Source organism: Suricata suricatta, chromosome 10 (assembly GCF_006229205.1).
Source record: "Suricata suricatta isolate VVHF042 chromosome 10, meerkat_22Aug2017_6uvM2_HiC, whole genome shotgun sequence".
NCBI lineage: Eukaryota > Metazoa > Chordata > Mammalia > Carnivora > Herpestidae > Suricata > Suricata suricatta.
The window spans coordinates 8,193,110-8,210,138 of NC_043709.1; the positions used below are offsets into that span (position 1 = coordinate 8,193,110).

At 43.4% G+C, this 17,029-nt stretch overlaps 1 protein-coding gene across 2 annotated transcripts in view; it reads left to right on the top strand.

Moving 5' to 3' along the window:
* Positions 1 to 17,029, top strand: part of ENTHD1 (ENTH domain containing 1) — a 94,135-nt gene that overhangs the window by 23,459 nt on the left and 53,647 nt on the right. Inside the window, exon 4 of one of the 2 annotated variants that reach the window (XM_029955828.1) lies at positions 16,787 to 16,905. The exons of the other annotated variant lie outside the window; for it this stretch is intronic. Coding sequence (XP_029811688.1) covers positions 16,787 to 16,905 — 119 coding nt within the window. The remainder of the gene's footprint in view (positions 1 to 16,786; positions 16,906 to 17,029) is intronic. 2 annotated transcript variants of the gene reach the window in all.

Consider the following 17,029-nt stretch of genomic DNA (forward strand, 5'->3'; position numbering starts at 1 on the left):
TTATTTTTGATACAGAGAGAGACAGAGCATGAGAGGGGGAGGGGCAGAGAGAGAAGGAGACACAGAACTGGAAGCAGGCTCCAGGCTCTGAGCTAGCTGTCAGCACAGAGCCTGACGCGGGGCTCGAACCCACGAACGTGAGATCTGACCTGAGCCGAAGCCGGAGGCTTAACCGACTGAGCCACCCAGGCGCCCCTCATTTTAAGATTTTGATCATCACTGAAATGTGAGACTCAGGGTCTGTGTATCTGTGCATTTTGTGCTGGTTGTTCATGCTGGTCGAAAAACTGGTCTTTTCGTAAATGTGCCTCGGAATTCTGAAAGGGTTCTAAAACTCTTATAGGACAGTACCTTGTATTGCATTATATAACCCTTTCCTTGCCCTAAAATTTTAAGTAGGAACTGAACTTCTTAGAAAAGAGCCCTTGGCTGGCTCAGATGGTTAAGCGTCTGACTTCGGCTCAGGTCATGACCTCGTGGTTTGCGACCTTGAGCCTCACATCAGGCTGTGTCCCATCGGCACAGAGCCTGCTTCGGGTCCTGTCTCCCCCTCTCTCTGCCCCTCCCCCACTCGCTCTCTCTCAAAAAGAGGAAGTAAACATTAAAAAAAAAGGGATTTCTTTGTAATGTTAGGCTAGAAATCAGCAGGAAAATGCAATTATCTTTTCTACTGAATTTGCTAAAATGTAACAGAATATCATTATGCTCAGTCTCCTCTGGTAGAAACATTGTTGAAACGTTTTGTGTAAGGAACGGACAGTTCGAGGAAGCAAAAACATTAAAGAACTGTGACTTGAATCATTTTCCTTTGAAAGGGACTAAACTTGGTGAGGGATGTAGCCAGACTGAAATAGAATTGAAGGCGTTTTCAGAGGCTCGCCTCCTGCCTTTATCACGTAACTCGATTAAGCAAGATCCTGAAAGAGCCGCAGGTATTCAACATGAACAAATGTTCCAAATGTCAGTTAAGTATGGAAATTAAAATTGTTAATAGTAATGCCAACACAGACTAATCCTGCTAAAAATCACGAAAGTACTTCTCTGACTCAGTCAGTCTCGAATGTTCACTCAGTTTGCACTTGTGCAGACTGGAGATAGGGGAAGACAGTAGAAGGTAGTAAAGGCTATGACATGCTTCTGAGCACAGGGAACTGCTTTCTTTAGGGCAGCCGCTCCTTTGAAATAAACCTCTAGGAGAGACGGAGACGCATTCTGCAATTTTCTCACAGAAGCCTTCCATTCAAACTAATAGATAAAGGAGTAAAACAGCCAACTTAAAAAAAATTTTTATGTCTTTATTTTATTTTGAGAGACAGAGACAGAGTGAGTGGAGGAGGGTCAGAGAGAGAGGGAGACACAAAATCAGAAGCAGGCTCCAGGCTCTAAGCTAGCTGTCAGCACAGAGCCCAACGTGGGGCTCGAACCCACAAACCGTGAGATCATGACCTGAGCTGAAATTGGACACTTAACTGACTCAGCCACCCAGACGCCCCTAGCCAATTATAACTCATCCAGAGTTTCTTCACTCCTTTTGCTATTTCTCTGTTACCTTTCTTATTCTTCCTTCCATTGCTTTTCCCACTTCTTTTCAAGTTTATTTATGTTGAGAGAAAGCATGTGCATGCATGAGAAGGGTAGGAGCAGAGAGAAAGGGGGGAGAGAGAGAATTCTAAGCAGGCTTCATCCTGTCAGCACAGAGCCAGATGTGCGGCTCAGTCCCATGAACCGTGAGATCACGACCTGAGCCGAAATGTAAAGTCGGTGCTTAACCGACTGAGCCCCCCAGGCGCCCCTCTCTCTCTTCCATTATAAACTTATATTTATGGAATTTATTTGAAATTTGGCTACTGAGTGGAAATTTGGAGCTACAGCGGTGAATAAAACTTAGTCCCTTTCATCATGGGGCAAATATTTTGGTGACAGAGACAGACACTAACCACACATCCACAAAACAGATATATGTCCGCGACAAGTCCTATAAAGGAAAGGAAAGCAGTATCGGGACAGAGTGTGACAAAGATGGCTTTACTTTAGGTCAAGGAGTACAGGAGGGCCTCCTGGAGGAGGTGAATGTTTAAACAGAGACCCAAATGAAGCGAAGGAACAATGCGTGTCCCTCTGGGGTGTTTCAGGCGAAGGGAGCAGCAGGTGTGCAAAACCTTCCGAAGCCAGAGCCAGTGCGGCGAATCCTTGCCTGCAGGCTCAGGAAGCCCGTCTTTAACCTGCTGAAGTAGCTCAACGCTGAGCCATTCTTATGGCTCATACAAGGAAATCAAGTTTCACTGCATTATCATCACTGCTTTTTTTTTTCTAACCCCAAATGATATTCTATAGCTTTATAATCCATCTTATTCCCTAAGCCAAGCTTGGAATAACTCGGACTACTTTGAAAAAGTCAATCTACCTTTAAATGAAGTTTTGCTACATAATTTTCTTTTTTAATCTCCCAAGCCTGTGTTGAGTACCTACTGTATGCCGGACACTGTTCTAGGCCCAGTAAGCAAAGCGGGCATATTTCTGTTCTCTTGGGGGTTATGTCTAGTGAGGGCTTTCAGTCTGTTTAAAAAAAAGTTCAGGCTCTCAGCACGGATCCACTGCATTGGTGAAGTCTGTGAGCCCGAGTTCAAGCCCGGCAAACTGAAGCCTGTAATAAATGCCCTTTGTTTAAAAAAAAAAAAAAAAAAGGTTCAAAAAGAGTTTTAGTGAATGATGGCATCATTGAAATGAATTTGTAGTGAGAATATTATTTAAAGTGAGTAGCGAATGTTTGGATGTAAAAATGTAGTAAATTTATTAAAAATCTGTTAAATGATCTAAAAATTTTATCCATCACTATGTATGTGTACACATCTACATACTAGATATGTAGATGTGTGTGTTTGCATTCAAAAAAAGAGTAATTGGATTAAATAAGCTTGTTAATACTAATCATTTCCATGTAGACATTTGAATCTGAAGCTTTATTTTTTTTGTTTTAATGTAATGTATTTTTATTTATTTTTTATTTTTTTTAATTTATTTATTTTTTTATAATAGTTTATTGTCAAATTGGTTTCCATATAACACCCAGTGCTTCTCCCCACAAGTGCCCCCCTCCATGACCATCACCCCCTCCCTCCCTCCCCCTCCCCTTTCAGTCCATGGTTTGTCTTCAGTATTCAGTAGTCTCCCTTGATCTGTGTCCCTCACTCTTCTCCGCTCTCTTTCCCCCTTCCTCTCTCCATGGTCCCCTGCCAGGTCTCTCCTGTTAGACCTATGAATGCAAACAAGGAAGAAAGAGGGGCACCTGGGCAGCTCAGTCGGTTAAGTGGCCGACTTTGGCTCAGGTCACGATCTCGCAGTTCATGGGTTCGGGCCCTACATCCGGCTCTGTGCTGACAGCTCAGAGCCTGGAGCCTGCTTCGCATTCTGTGTCTCCTTCTCACTCTCTGCTCCTCCCCCACTCGCACTCTGTTTCTCAAAAATGAATAAACATTAAAAAAGTATTTAAAGGAAGAAGGAAAACTGACAATTTGGTGTGCGTGTGAGTGGGGGAAGGAGAGAGGAAAATAAATTGGAGCGGCATTCTTAATGGGACAGGAGACATAGCAAATGAAAACTTGGAGATAGGCGGATCGATCAGAATTAGGTGTTTCCATACGTGATAGTAGAAGAGGCTACAAAAATGTTAATGGCTTAAACATAAAAGCATTTTTTTCTTTTTCTCTCTAAAAATAACCAAGCACTAAATATTCTAGGACTGATACGGCCCTTCATGATGTCAGGGACCCAGGGCTCATTCTCTCATTGCTCCATTGTAAAGAGTACAAACCAGAAATGCATTAGTCCCGTTAATACATGGTTTTCAGACTAAGCGGAATCGAGAACATAAATTTGAATATGTAGAAAAAATGTGGACAGATCACTGAGAATACTCAGCACAGGTCATAAAGGACATAATGAACAGTATTTGGAAAACTCTATTTGATACCACTAGCAACTAGGACCCACTGTAGGCCCTGCAGAACAGAAGGGATGTTTAGCTTAGTCACAGAACTTAGCTTTCTCATTACTGAAAACAGCTGTTTGTGCAAGATAATTCTCATTGCTTTGTGTAGAAATGAAGGCGATACGAATTGAGGGGGAGCTTGGTAAGAGACGATTGTTTTCATCCAGCATCCTGCTCTAGGGTTATTGAAATGGAGGAAAGGTAATGTGTAAAGATAGAATATAGAGAGAAAACGGGGTAAATAGGTGATATATTGGAGAAGAAAGAGAGAAATTGAAAATGACTAACATTTAAGTTAGAGAGGCAAGTGATGGTATCACGCAGGTAAATTTCCATCAGGATGTATTTAAAGACGTCTCTAAATTATTTAGTTATAATGAAATGTAAAATTGAATGCGCTGCTAGAAATCTGATTTCCAGGCTTTAGGATCCAGAGCTGAAACAGCTGTGCCCGCTTCTCTGCGGCAAATCAGCAAAGGAGAAAAGGTACTTCGGAGAAGGTGTTACACACACATTACTACTACTTCTCCTTTTTCTTCTCTTCCTAGATGTTTTCGCCAAGTTGTAATTGTGGTAGATAGCTTGGATGGCCTTCGTTTAGGTGACTTTGTGGTTGGAAGGAAGAGATGAACTAATGATAATTGCTGCATGACAGCAGGACGGAAAACTACACACAGCGATAACTCAGCTTCTCTGAACAGCAAGCCTCGGGGTTACGTGCTTTCCTTAGAGGCGATCATTTAAAAAGCTTACACCGAGCTTGTCCCTGGCTGCTTACAACCAGGCCAGCAAAGCGTTGCCTCTGCCGGTGATCCGATCCTCCGTGAAGAGCTCTGAGGTTGTATTATTCTTTGCGACGGAACTTGACTTGTATTAGAGAAGTATTACTCTGGTCCATGTTAAATGTAATAGCACTCTACGTCATGGAACTGTCTCCCTAAAAATCATTTATGTTTCCTGTTGGACCGGAAGTAAAACTTTAAAATAGTTGCCGTGCTTTTATAAGCAAAAACACCACCTTAATGTAGCTTCTTACGGTGAACTTTGTACTAACAGAGTTGACGCGGAGTCACACTTGGTTGCCTTGTCACATCCAGTCTAGGTGGCTGGGCTTATGGTACAAATGGTAGTTCCTACTAAAGCATGTGCACTGATGAATGCCGTGATTTTTATTTAACTTCAACAAACGTACAAAAAAGAAAATAACGGTAACTTATAACTCTGTCACCCCAAACTAACTTCTACTAACATCTTAGACTATTTCTTTCCAGTCTGGTTATTTTTAGTCTTTTGTTTTTGCTTCAGAAAAATCACTCTATTCTTGTAAAAACAATACAAGTTCAAAAGTACTAAAGAATCCATCACTTCCGGGGCACCTGGGTGGTTCAGTCGGTTGAGTGTCCGACTTCAGCTCAGGTCACGAGCTCACCGTTCGTAGGTTCGAGCCCCACGTCGGGCTCTGTGCTGACAGCTAGCTCAGAGCCTGGAGCCTGCTTCCGGTTCTGTTTCCTCTCTCTACCCCTCCCCCTCTCATGCTCTGTCTCTCTCTGTATCAAAAATAAATAAAACATTAAAAAAAAAAGCAAATAAGGGGCGCCTGGGCGGCTCAGTCACTTAAGCGTCTGACTCCAGCTCAGGTCATGATCTCATGGTTCGTGGGTTCGAGCCCTGCGTCGGGCTCTGGGCTGACAGCTAGCTCAGAGCCTGGAGTCTGCCTTCGGATTCTGTACCTCCCTCTCTCTCTGACCCTCCCCTGCTCACACTGTCTTTCTCTGTCTCTCAAAAATAAATAAAAAACATTTAAAAAAATTTTTAAAAAGAATCCATCACTTCCAATCCCATCACTCTGAAATAGCCACAACTCATATCAGATGAGCATGAATTCTAGGCATCTTTCTGTGCATATATACATTTAGAAAATGGATAATGAGAGAGAAATCAGTTTTATAAAAATGGAATCCTACTAGATGCGATTGTTTTTACTGAAAATTATTTTAGGCCTACTTCTGGTGATTAGACTTACCAGGGACTCCTAGACACCCGTTTCTTGTATAACCAAAGACTTAATGACGAATCACTGGGACCGTTCTGGCCTCACGAGAGGTAAGGGAGGGCCCCAAAGATCTTGCCTCCTACAAATTTAAATTAATTAATTAAATAAACAAAATAAGGACAGGACGTGTGAGTCAGGGTCCCAGTGACTTGGAGCTGGTGCCTGTGGGACACCGGAGGTGCCTGTAGGGGTGGAGGTGTTTAAGGCACTTGTCAATGGTTTTATAAAAAATGGGCTTGGGCCTGACTCGAGTGTCGTGAAGGAAAGCCAGGGTTTGCTGTGCAGAACCGGACACTCAAGAGGGCACAAGCGATTCGAGGTAATTTTCTGTGGAAGAATAAAGCTCGTATCACAAGTTAGTTCCACAGGAATCCCACCAATTAAAATCAGACAGGCTCACAATCTGTATCCAGGGAAAAAAAAGATTAGCAATGAACATATTTAGTCCCTGAAAGATTGTAGATAGTAGAAAGGTCAGATACACAACGTAGGGTAGCCGTGTATCTAAATGTTTAAATAAATACAGCGTGTCAACATGGTGTGGATGTGGGGAGGCTCTGCACGCGTGCAGGAAGGGCATGTGGAAAACCTCTGTGCTTCCCTCAATTTTGTCGGACACCTAAAACTGCTCTGAAAACTAAGTCTGAAATACATTTTAAAAAAAGATACACAAGCACAGGTGTCAAAAATGGATTTATCCTTCTCTAAACTAATCTAATTATTCAAATGTCAGTTGTATCTGCCACAGCCTGGCTCCTCGGGCCAAACCAAATTCTAAAAATTAAAACTTTTTTACTTCAAAAAAAAGATGATTAGGAATGAATGTAGGAGTTTGAGAAATGGACACTTACAGAAATGAGGAACACCACTGAAATCAAAAACTTAGTTTAGTGAACTCGAAGCTATGTCCAAAGGAAAAGGAAAACACGAAAAGAGGACTAAGACCCAGAGGACACGTCTGCAGGGGAATGGCAGTCACCACGCCGGCGTCCTCGCCTCCTGACTGCGGCGGAGACAGGATGACCGTGACGGAGCATCTTCAAAGTGCCGAGAACATCACGGCCTGTAATTATGTGCCCGCAGCACTGCCATTCAGAGAGAAGGATGAAATAGTCACTGACAGATAAATAAAGAACCTGGAGCTTACCCCCGTGGGACCTTTGTTAAAGTACACGCTGCAAAAAGAAGGAAAACTGTCCCAGAAGAATGGTTGGAAATGCAAGAGGGAGTGACTAACAAATAATATGTATATAAAATAAAATGAACACTTTCTGTGTAAAAGAGTAACATCTAACTTCTGAGTTAAAAAATTTTTTTTAAATATTTTGTTTGTTTCTGAGACAGAGAGAGATGGAGCTGAGAGGGGGAGGGGCAGAGAGACAGAGAGACACAGAATCTGAAGCCGGCTCCAGGTTCCAAGCTGTGAGCACAGAGCCCGATGCCGGGCTTGAACTCACGAATGTGAGATCATGACCTGACCTGAAGTTGGACGCTTAACTGACTGAGTCACCCAGGCGCCCCAAACTTTTGAGTTTTAAAAACAGACAACGAGGGGCACCTGGTGGTTCAGTCAGTTAAGCGTCCAACTTCGGCTCAGGTCATGATCTCGTGACCTGGGAGTTCGAGCCCCACATCGGGTTCTGTGCTGACAGCTCGGAGCCTGGAGCCTGCTTCAGATTCTGTCTCTCCCTCTCTCTGTCCCCCCTCTCCTGCTCACATTCTGTCTCAGATCATGACCTGAGCCCAAGCCAGACCCTCAACCGACTGAGCCACCCAGTGCTCCCGGAAGGATTTCTAAAACATACCACAAAAGTACCAGCTATTAAAAAAGCATTTGTCCTTTTGACTCTTGTGGTAGGCAGAATACTGAGAATAAGCCCCAATGAGCCTTGCCTGTAGTTCAAGTGGGGCTCAAACTCACAAACCACGAGATCGTGACCTGAGCTGAAGTCGGATGCCCTCCCCTTTGAGTGTGGGTATGGCCTGTGAGTGCGAAGAGGTGTCACTCCCCTGATTATGTTACATTGTACGTCACAAAGGGAGTCTCCACATGGGCTTAATCCAATCACACCCATCATTTAAAAACAAAATTTTCTCCAGCTGATGGCAGAAGAGGAAGCCACAGATTCCAAGTGTGAGAAGGATTTGATGCACCCTTCCTGGCTAGAAAATGGAGTGCTAAGGAATGCAAGTGGCTTCTAGAAGCAGAGACCGATCTGGTGGCCAGCCAGCAAGGAAATGGGGACCTCAGTCCTACCACCACCAGGAGGCTGAGTTCTGCCGACAACCTGAATGATCTTGGAAGTGGATCATTCCTCCAGATTCATTGACACCTTGACTTTGGCCTTGGGAGACCCAAGCCAGAGAACCCAGCCACGCCTGCCCGGCCCGCTCATCTCCATAATGAATGGCTGTCGTGTTTTAAGCCAGTTAATTTGTTGTAATTTTTGGCAGCAATAGAAAAACTAATAAAACTATATTAAATTTAAGAATTATCTCTCCATCAAAAAACACCATATAAAAAGTAAAGACAGCCCCAAACTAGGAGAAAAATTTCTAACATATGTAAGTGGCAAGGGATTATCCAGAATCTATAAAGAACTACAAATCTGTGGGAAAAGGACAGCCTCACCGAAAAATAGGGAGGAGATACGGAAAGCATTTCCTAAAAAAAAGAAGAGGAAACACATAAGACCAAGAAACGTTTCTTCAAATGCTCAACCTTGTGACACAGTCGCAACAATTCTAAAATAAAATCTATGAAAATGCACAATTTACAATAACTTCAAACATTTAATGCCATATTGTGAGGAATGGCCTTCTGTTCCTTGAAGTATATTTTCTTGCGCATTTGGAATCTATTTTTTGCATGCCGGCTTCCTCTCTCTCTCTCTCTCTCTTGCTTCCCCTCCCTCCTTGCTCTCTTCTCTCCTTTCCCTCCCAGAATGTGTGTGTCTCGTTCCCAGGTCCTTTCTTCACATCTTGCTGCTGCTTAGGCAGCTCTCACTAGGAGTCTGTTTTCTGGGCTTTGTTTTTTTAATTTTTTTCAATGTTTATTTTTGAGAGGGACAGAGAGACAGCATGAGTAGGGGAGGGACAAAGAGAGGGAGACACAGAATCTGAAGCAGGCTTCGGGCTCTGAGCTGTCAGCACAGAGCCCGACGCGAGGCTCGAACCCACAAGCCACGAGATCATGACCTGAGCCGAAGTCGGATGCTCAACCGACTGAGCCACCCAGGCGCCCGCTGCAGTTTGGTTTGAAGGCATAGAGTTAACGGTGAAGCACTTAGGTCCTGGCACCTGACATTGACTAGATTTGAACCCTAACTCAGATTGTGTGGACCGTGTGCCCTCGGACATGCTATTTCATTCACCTTTGTGCTGCAGTTTCATCCGTAAAATGGGGCTGATACACTGTCTATTGTAGCGTTGTCTAAGGAGTAAACGGGGCCGTGTAGGTCCGGCACAATCAACTTGGGCAGTTATTTGCTCAGATACACTCAGTGTTTCTTGATGCTCCCACCATGTCTGAGACCAGTTCGTTTTCTTCACCTCGTTGCAGTTCGTGTGCTGTTTCTTATTTTATCCATTTTTCTGCAGCCGTGAGGAAGGGGAGCCCTCAATAGGCTGCATACGCGACCTTGTTTCGAACACGCGAAGTCTGCTCTGTCTCCGGAGTCGTTTGCCCGGGATCCTGCTCGTTCTGTCTGGTTGAGAAATGGATCCTGGCGCCGCGGGGCGGGGGCTGCCCTGGAGCTTCAGATCATCCACCCAGTTCAGTGTGAAACTGTAGCTTTCACTTCCGTTAAAGTGTCAACGTCTTTATTTACTCACTCTGCTGCGCCTATTTTTTTTTCTTCACCCATTTCCACCTCTCCTCAGTCCTGAGTAGGAGAAAAAAGGATTGTCTACTCTGTTTCCTTTTTTCCAGACGTGAGGATAGTGATGAGAAATCTCACACCTTACCAACGCACCGCTGTCACCTTTGGGGGACAGAGGAAGCTCTCCGTGGTCAGCAGTTATTTTCCTTTTTAAAAATTACTTTTAGTTCTAGCTGTTTCCATGTTAGATTGCTATTGCAAATTCTGTAAAATTAGTTTTGACTTAAAAAATATTTTTAACGTTTGTTTATTTTTGAGAGAGGCAGAGAGCGAGTAGGGGTGGGGCAGAAAGAGAGACACACACACAGAATCCGAAGCAGGCTCCAGGCTCCAAGCTGTCAGCACGGAGCCCGATGCGGGGCTTGAACTCCTGGACCGCAAGATCATGACATGAGTTGAAGTCAGATGCTTAACTGACTGAGCCCCCCAGGCGCCCTCAGTTTTGACTTTTAAAAAACCTCCTACTAAGTCTTGGGTGATGGAAACCGTGTTGCACTCCGAGCACTCTCTTACCCTGGGAGTCGGCCACTGATTCTTCATCCTGCTTGTGCAGTGACTCTATGCCTGCTCCTCTTTGAGCTGAGCGGTGCACATAGTTGGTGCATTCTCCTGTTCCCCATTATTCTTAAGTGAGAACTACCGGCAGTGTCTCAAATTTTGTATGCTGTTGTTAGCAAAACACTGAAGTAAAATTACCTTGACTCGATTTTTAAGATCTCCTGCAACAAAAGTTTGTCCTTTCTCGCCGTTTCTTGTCTACCGATTTAAAATTTCATTTTTAAAATTGGCTTAAACATCTCTGCTTTCTTATTCCATGTCTTTTTCTGTTTTCATTGAAAACAATAGCCTTTTCTCCACTAATCTCAAAAGTCACCTTTCCAAATAAATTTCCAGGGCTCGCACGCTGCCTCTGGCTGCTCCGAAGCATTTCTCAGAAGTAAGTAGGAACAGAGAGGTGGTGTCTCTAGTGGATGTTGGGGCGCCCCCCAGCCCCCCCCCATCAAGGTCAAGGCACTCATTCAGCTGTTTGGGAGGGTTGGCAGCTGAGGGGTCTCAGCTCAGTGAAGACAGGCTCGTCACCCAAGGTCACGGCCGCTTCCTGAAACACCATCCAGTGACCTGTTGGATGTGGGGGGGCTGCTCCCTTGCTTCAAGGCAGCCCCACAGCGCCCAGCAGATTGGCCAAGGCCTCTGCTCAACCGCCTCACAGGCCAGGTTCTCTGCCCCTCTCCCCGCCCCCCTAGTCCCGCCTTCCAGGCCCCTGGGGGGTGCCCAGTACAGAGAGCACGTGTCTCTCTCATGGATCTCCCTCCTACCCATCTGAGCCTTGGGATCGCTTTCCCGGGGAACCCAACCTAGGCGATGGCTTTTCCTCAAGGTTTAAAGTCCAGCAGTATCCTCATTTGTGTCTGTACACAAAGAAGAATTCTAAAGCAAATGGCGCGAAATGTGATCAGTTAGTTAACCTGGCTGCAGAGTGTACGGGAACCGTTCTCGCAGCGGTCTCTGGATACTTTTGAAATGATTACAAGATGGAACTTTAAGAAATTAAGAAAGTTATCAATGACTGCAGATGCCTAAGTGCAGTTATGCTCCAGGACAGGGAAGTTGGTAAGTTCTGAACTCACGATTCTGCAAAAGTTAGATACTAATCACCATGAGACTTCCGTGTCCTCCCAGCTCTTCATGAGCCCACGGAGCATTGTCTTTGATGGATGCATGTGATTTGGTTTTTTTTTTTTTAAAGCTAATTGTGTTATGTGAATGACTTCCTTTACTTAAATCACACCTGAAAGGACACGTCAATCCGTAGCCGCAGTGTTTATTAGACGCTAAATAAGAGGTGGGACAAATTGGGAATTTCTTCCATGTGTGGAGCATCTCAGCTCCGGAAGGTGAATGTGTGACAGCTGAATGTCAGTTTGCTGTCCCTTCTAAGCAGTAGCCCAGGGCCTGCTGGCTCTGCTCTGCGGCATTATCTGAGTGATGCAGGCTCAGTGCAATCGACAGCCTCTCTCTCGACGGTTTCCTCCCGGCACCCTCAGCCCTGGTATCTAACCTCTCATCTTCCAATGACCCAATAGCATCATTGCTTCAGTGCCTTCGCTTTTTCCTTTGGGGTTTCACATTCACACAGGAGTCCTCCCGGCCTGTGGCTTCACAGTCTCATTGCCACTGAGGGACTAACTGTGTGTTCTCCTTTCCCTTTGCTTGGGCAAATCTGGAAATAAGTGTTGGGCAATCACCCAATTCAATGAAGCACGCGTCACTTCCAGTGTTGTGCTGATGCTAAAACAATTTCTAAATGAATTTCCATAGACTCATTCTATTCTAACTACCTTTCTTCTTGCCCCTATAAGATTATTTAATTTAGATTTGAAATTTTATTTTTTAATGTTTATTTTATTTTTGAGAGACAGAGACAGAGCATGAGCAGGGGAGGGGTAGAGAGAGAGGGAGACACAAACCAAAGCAGGCTCCAGGCTCTGAGCTGCCAGCACAGAGCCTGACACGGGGCTCGAACTCACAAACCAAACCGTGAGATCATGACCTGAGCTGGAGTTGGATGCTTAACTGACTGAGCCACCCAGGCGCCCCTATAGGTTTGTAAAGTTTTAACTATTCTAGCCTAAAATACATCTCTCAATAGTCAAGGTGTTGTTTTTTTTCTCACAGTTCTTGCTGTTCTTCAGTTTTCCTCACATTTTACTTCAAAATTGACTTCCTGCAACTGTTATTAATCTACCTCTGTGATGTCTACACCTAAGTCCGTATCACTTCAAGGATCATTTCACTGCCGTATACTCAAAGAGTGATAATAAAGGTAGCTTCTGATGAGTCACCTGAAAGTCCACAGATGACCTAAGCCTCAAACCACGACTGTTTGCCAGTATTAATTATAAAATGTTCAAGTCCCAAAGAAGCTAATTTTAATTATTCATTTTCATGTGAAGTTACGAGAAAATGAAAAGAACTGTAATTGCAAAGTTCTTATTCTCTCTTCAGTATCCTTGGCATGTATCACACGTGTTCCTTTCTTGCCCACGTAGTTCCTCCTGCCTGGGATCCCTTCTCATTCTACATCCACCAGGATCCCGGCCATCCTTCAAAGCCTTGTTGAAATTCTCCTTCCTATTTGAGGCACGTTCTGGTGCGCAGTGAGTTTTTTTCCTCCATAGGATGTCTATTCCTAAAATTAGTTAATTTAAGAAAGTTTGGCTTGGTATTGTTTTCCTCTGGTTGTTTCCCATAAGTCTGTATGTCAGACTCATCTCCCGAGTCAGGCTGTAAACTTTCTGAAGACCAGGACCACCGCGTCTGATGCCATCGGTTTTCAAGTCATGTTTCTTGTGTAGCCCCTAAGACGATTTTGAAAACTGACATACCTCCTTAAAAACTGTTAAGTTGGCATATGAAATTGTACCACGAGTAACTACAAAGGACATGATTCAAAATATTGGAATTAAAGACCAAAGAGAGCAAAATGAAATGTTCCAGGAGCCTTTTAACTGTAGCTAACGGAATCTAAATACTAATGTGATCCATACCTCCAGTCACCCATTTGAAAAAGCACGCGAAGTCTTCAACTTTTGGAAGTTTTGCATCACTGCCTTTTCTCCTTGAAGTCATATTTCTATTCCACATCCCTTGTAGGACTTCATCCTAATAGAAAGTATTTTTATGCTTGAAAGTCTTCGCCACATTAAGTATGTATATAAATGGAAATTATTTTTCTAAATTTTCTATGGCCAGAGGCTTTTAAGTGGTAAAGTGTTCTTTCTAGATTGACTTGTCATTACAATTACTTTTAGTACACAACTGATCAAAACCCAAACCACATAAGTGTGTTGTAAATTTTTATAAATACTTATTAAGCATGAAGAATATAGTTTTATTGGAAATACGTGGAAGTGTTTGTTTACAGACATGTGAATACTACTTATTGCTAGAAGTTAGCAGGGTTCAGCCTAAATTCTGTTTCTCATTTACATTTTTATAGATGGAAATGCTGGGAAGACTTGTTCACATAAAATTGTAGGTGGGAATTGAAGGTGTTTTATTATAGCTTGTCCCTCAGCTCTAAGATTTCCTTTCAAGTCACATGCCAGGATTATATATCGATTTATTCTAAAAATGTTTTTCATCTCTTGTCAACTGTTAACTGGATTAGGTCTTTCTTCGGTTGTTGTTGAAAGCAAGGAATTGGAAACAACCTACTTAGAAAAAGATTTGTTAAACAGTCATTAGGGGTAATTTACTTTCTCAGTTTCTGAGAATAATATCAAAAAACCTTTTCAAAAAGTTATCAGATGACTACTAATGATACCGGTTATACTTTAATTGAACCTGATATACTCAGAATGTGGGAAAAAGAACAAATATTAATTCTAGTGTGCATGTCAACATAATAATTTTAGAAACAATTATTTAAGAAATGTTTTTTAATATTTATTTATTTATTATTTTTTAATGTTTATTTACTTTTGAGAGAGAGAGAGAGAGAGTGTGTGTGTGAGCAGGGGAGGGGCAGAGAGAGAAGGAGACACAGAATTCGAAGCAGGCTCCAGGCTCTGAGCTGTCAGCACAGAGCCTGACCCGGGACTCAAACTCACAGACTGTGAGATCCTGACCTGAACCAAAGTCAGACGCCTAACTAACAACTGAGCCACCCAGTTGCCCCTTGAAACAATTATTTTATTGTTTCATATGCTTTAAATATATTTCAACAACTCTTGAGAACTCCAGATTTGGTTCATTCAATTTCTGGAAACTATTAGCCATATTAACCTCACTGGAAAACCAGCTCTTATCAAAACAGTTGGCGAAGTCATATTTAAACTTTAAAAAAAAATTTCAATGTTTGTTTTTGAGAAAGAGAGACAGAGCATGAGTGCAGGAGGGGCAGAGAGAGAGGGAGACACAGACTCCAAAACAGGCTTCAGGCTCTGAGCTGTCAGCCCAAGTTTGACATGGGGCTCCAACCTATGAACCTTGAGATCATGACCTGAGCCAGAGTCAGATGCTTAACTGACTGAGCCACCCAGGCGCCCCTTAAACTTTCCTTAGAAAACATTTTACCTTATTTGTTCAAAGAAACATGTAAACCAACATCACTCTGGCTGCATTCACACACCTGAAGTCTTTTCTTCGGAGAGAAGGCTAGGGCACCGAGCCTTGTCAGTTTGTTGCATTGATGAAATGGTGCCCCGCCTCCGATGCTTCCCTTCTCTCCTCCCCTGGGACTCTTCCTCAGAAATGACGCGACTCTGACAATCGCTGGGGGATGAAAAGCACAGGACATTAAATGAAAGTTGTTAAATACACCTCCTCCATACTACATTATATCTCAGTACCAAACATCCAGGATGGACGAAAATGCCCTGTTCTTTATGCCATGCTTTGCCATTAAAAGAAACGTGTGTAAAGAGAAAAAATTGTGGAGCTTTATTTTGGGTTTTCCCCAGCCTTGATTAAAAGAGGATTCCCTATACCAGTCTTTTCTACTATTGTTTGGTGTTTAGGGGTTCTTGTGTTTGCAGCATAAAGGAAATTGCACTCTAGTAGATGGGTAGAGGATAGGCCTTTCTTTGTAAAGTGGGAGGAAATTGATTAGGAAAGGGAAGAAACAGGATGGTTTAGACAGTGACACGGCCGACTTCAGCCCAGGTCATGATCTCGTGGTTCGTGAGTTCAAGCCCCGCATCGTGCTCTGTGCTGACAGCTCAGAGCCTGGAGCCTGCTCTGGATTCTGTGTCTCCCTCTCGCTCTGCCTCTCTCCTGTTCCTGCTCTGTCTCTGTCTCAGAAATAAATAAATAAAGGTTTAAAAAATTACCAAAAAAAAAAAAAAAAAAGGAAAGGGAAGGAGGAAAGAACTAGCCTGATGCTTCCACACAGTTGCATTCTCAGGCACGTCGGTTTTTGCAAAGACACACAGACAAGTGCTGGATCTGGACATCGATGTCTTTATAACTATCTATGCCCGCCTAGCCCTTGGGAGGTCTTTATGGACCCGCAGTGGTGTGCATCCGCCAGGCTGAAGCCAGCTTTCCTACCCTAGAACTGATACTTCGTTTACATGGTAATTAACCTAGAAAGGAAAATGGGAACGACAAAACCATTAGCAAAAACGTATAAGCAGAACTATCCATTCATTTTCACTGGCATATTCTTTTATGTCGAAATCTTTTAAAAATTTTGTTTCAAAGCAGTTTCTCACCGTCGAACCTGCACATCATCTATGTGACCACATGAAATCCACACTGCAGTCATAAGGTTCTTTTGCATGGTAATTAGACCAATTCTAGTCGCCATTCCTACTTTGCTAAGAAGAACGTTCAGGCTCTATTTTCTACACTGTACTGTACCTTATTTTAAAAAAGCTGTTTCAGGGGCGCCTGGGTGGCTCAGTCGGTTAAGCGCCTGGCTTTAGCTCAGGTCAAGATCTCATGGTTCATGCGTTCGAGCCCCGCGTAGGGCTCTGTGCTGACAGCTAGCTCAGAGCCTGGAGCCTGTCTTCAGATTCTGTGTCTCCCTCTGTCTCTGACCCTCCCCTGCTCGCACTGTCTCTCTCTGTCTCTCAAAAATAAATAATAAAAAACATTAAAAAAATTTAAAAAGCTGTTTCAAATAATAAAGTATAAGATAAAATTGCTGATGGTAGAAAAGCATCAAAGCTGTATTTTGAAATCCGCCTGAATGTGTCAATTATAGTAAAGGGATATGTTAAAATGACCACTAGCAGATGATGTGTATGTTGCCGACAAAATGGATCTTCAGGAGTAATTAACTTAAAAATTGTGAGCTAATGTAAAAACATTACTATTTTTTGCCAAACTGAAATCTTAGCTTTCTGTTGTTGACAGCAAACGCTTACGAGGCAGGACTAAAACAAGAGCAGCGCCAAGACACTCCGTTGCCTAGCCGGGCTGTGCTGTTCCGTGGAACACTACCAGCCGAGATTAATGCTTGGAAATCAACAGAGGTAAGTCCCTGTGGCAGCTTCCTGTTGCTGCCGTAACAAATTACCACAAACTCGGTGCTCAATCAGCACAAACGTGTCGTCTCACAGTTCTGCAGGTCAGAAGTCTGACACAGGTCTCACTGGG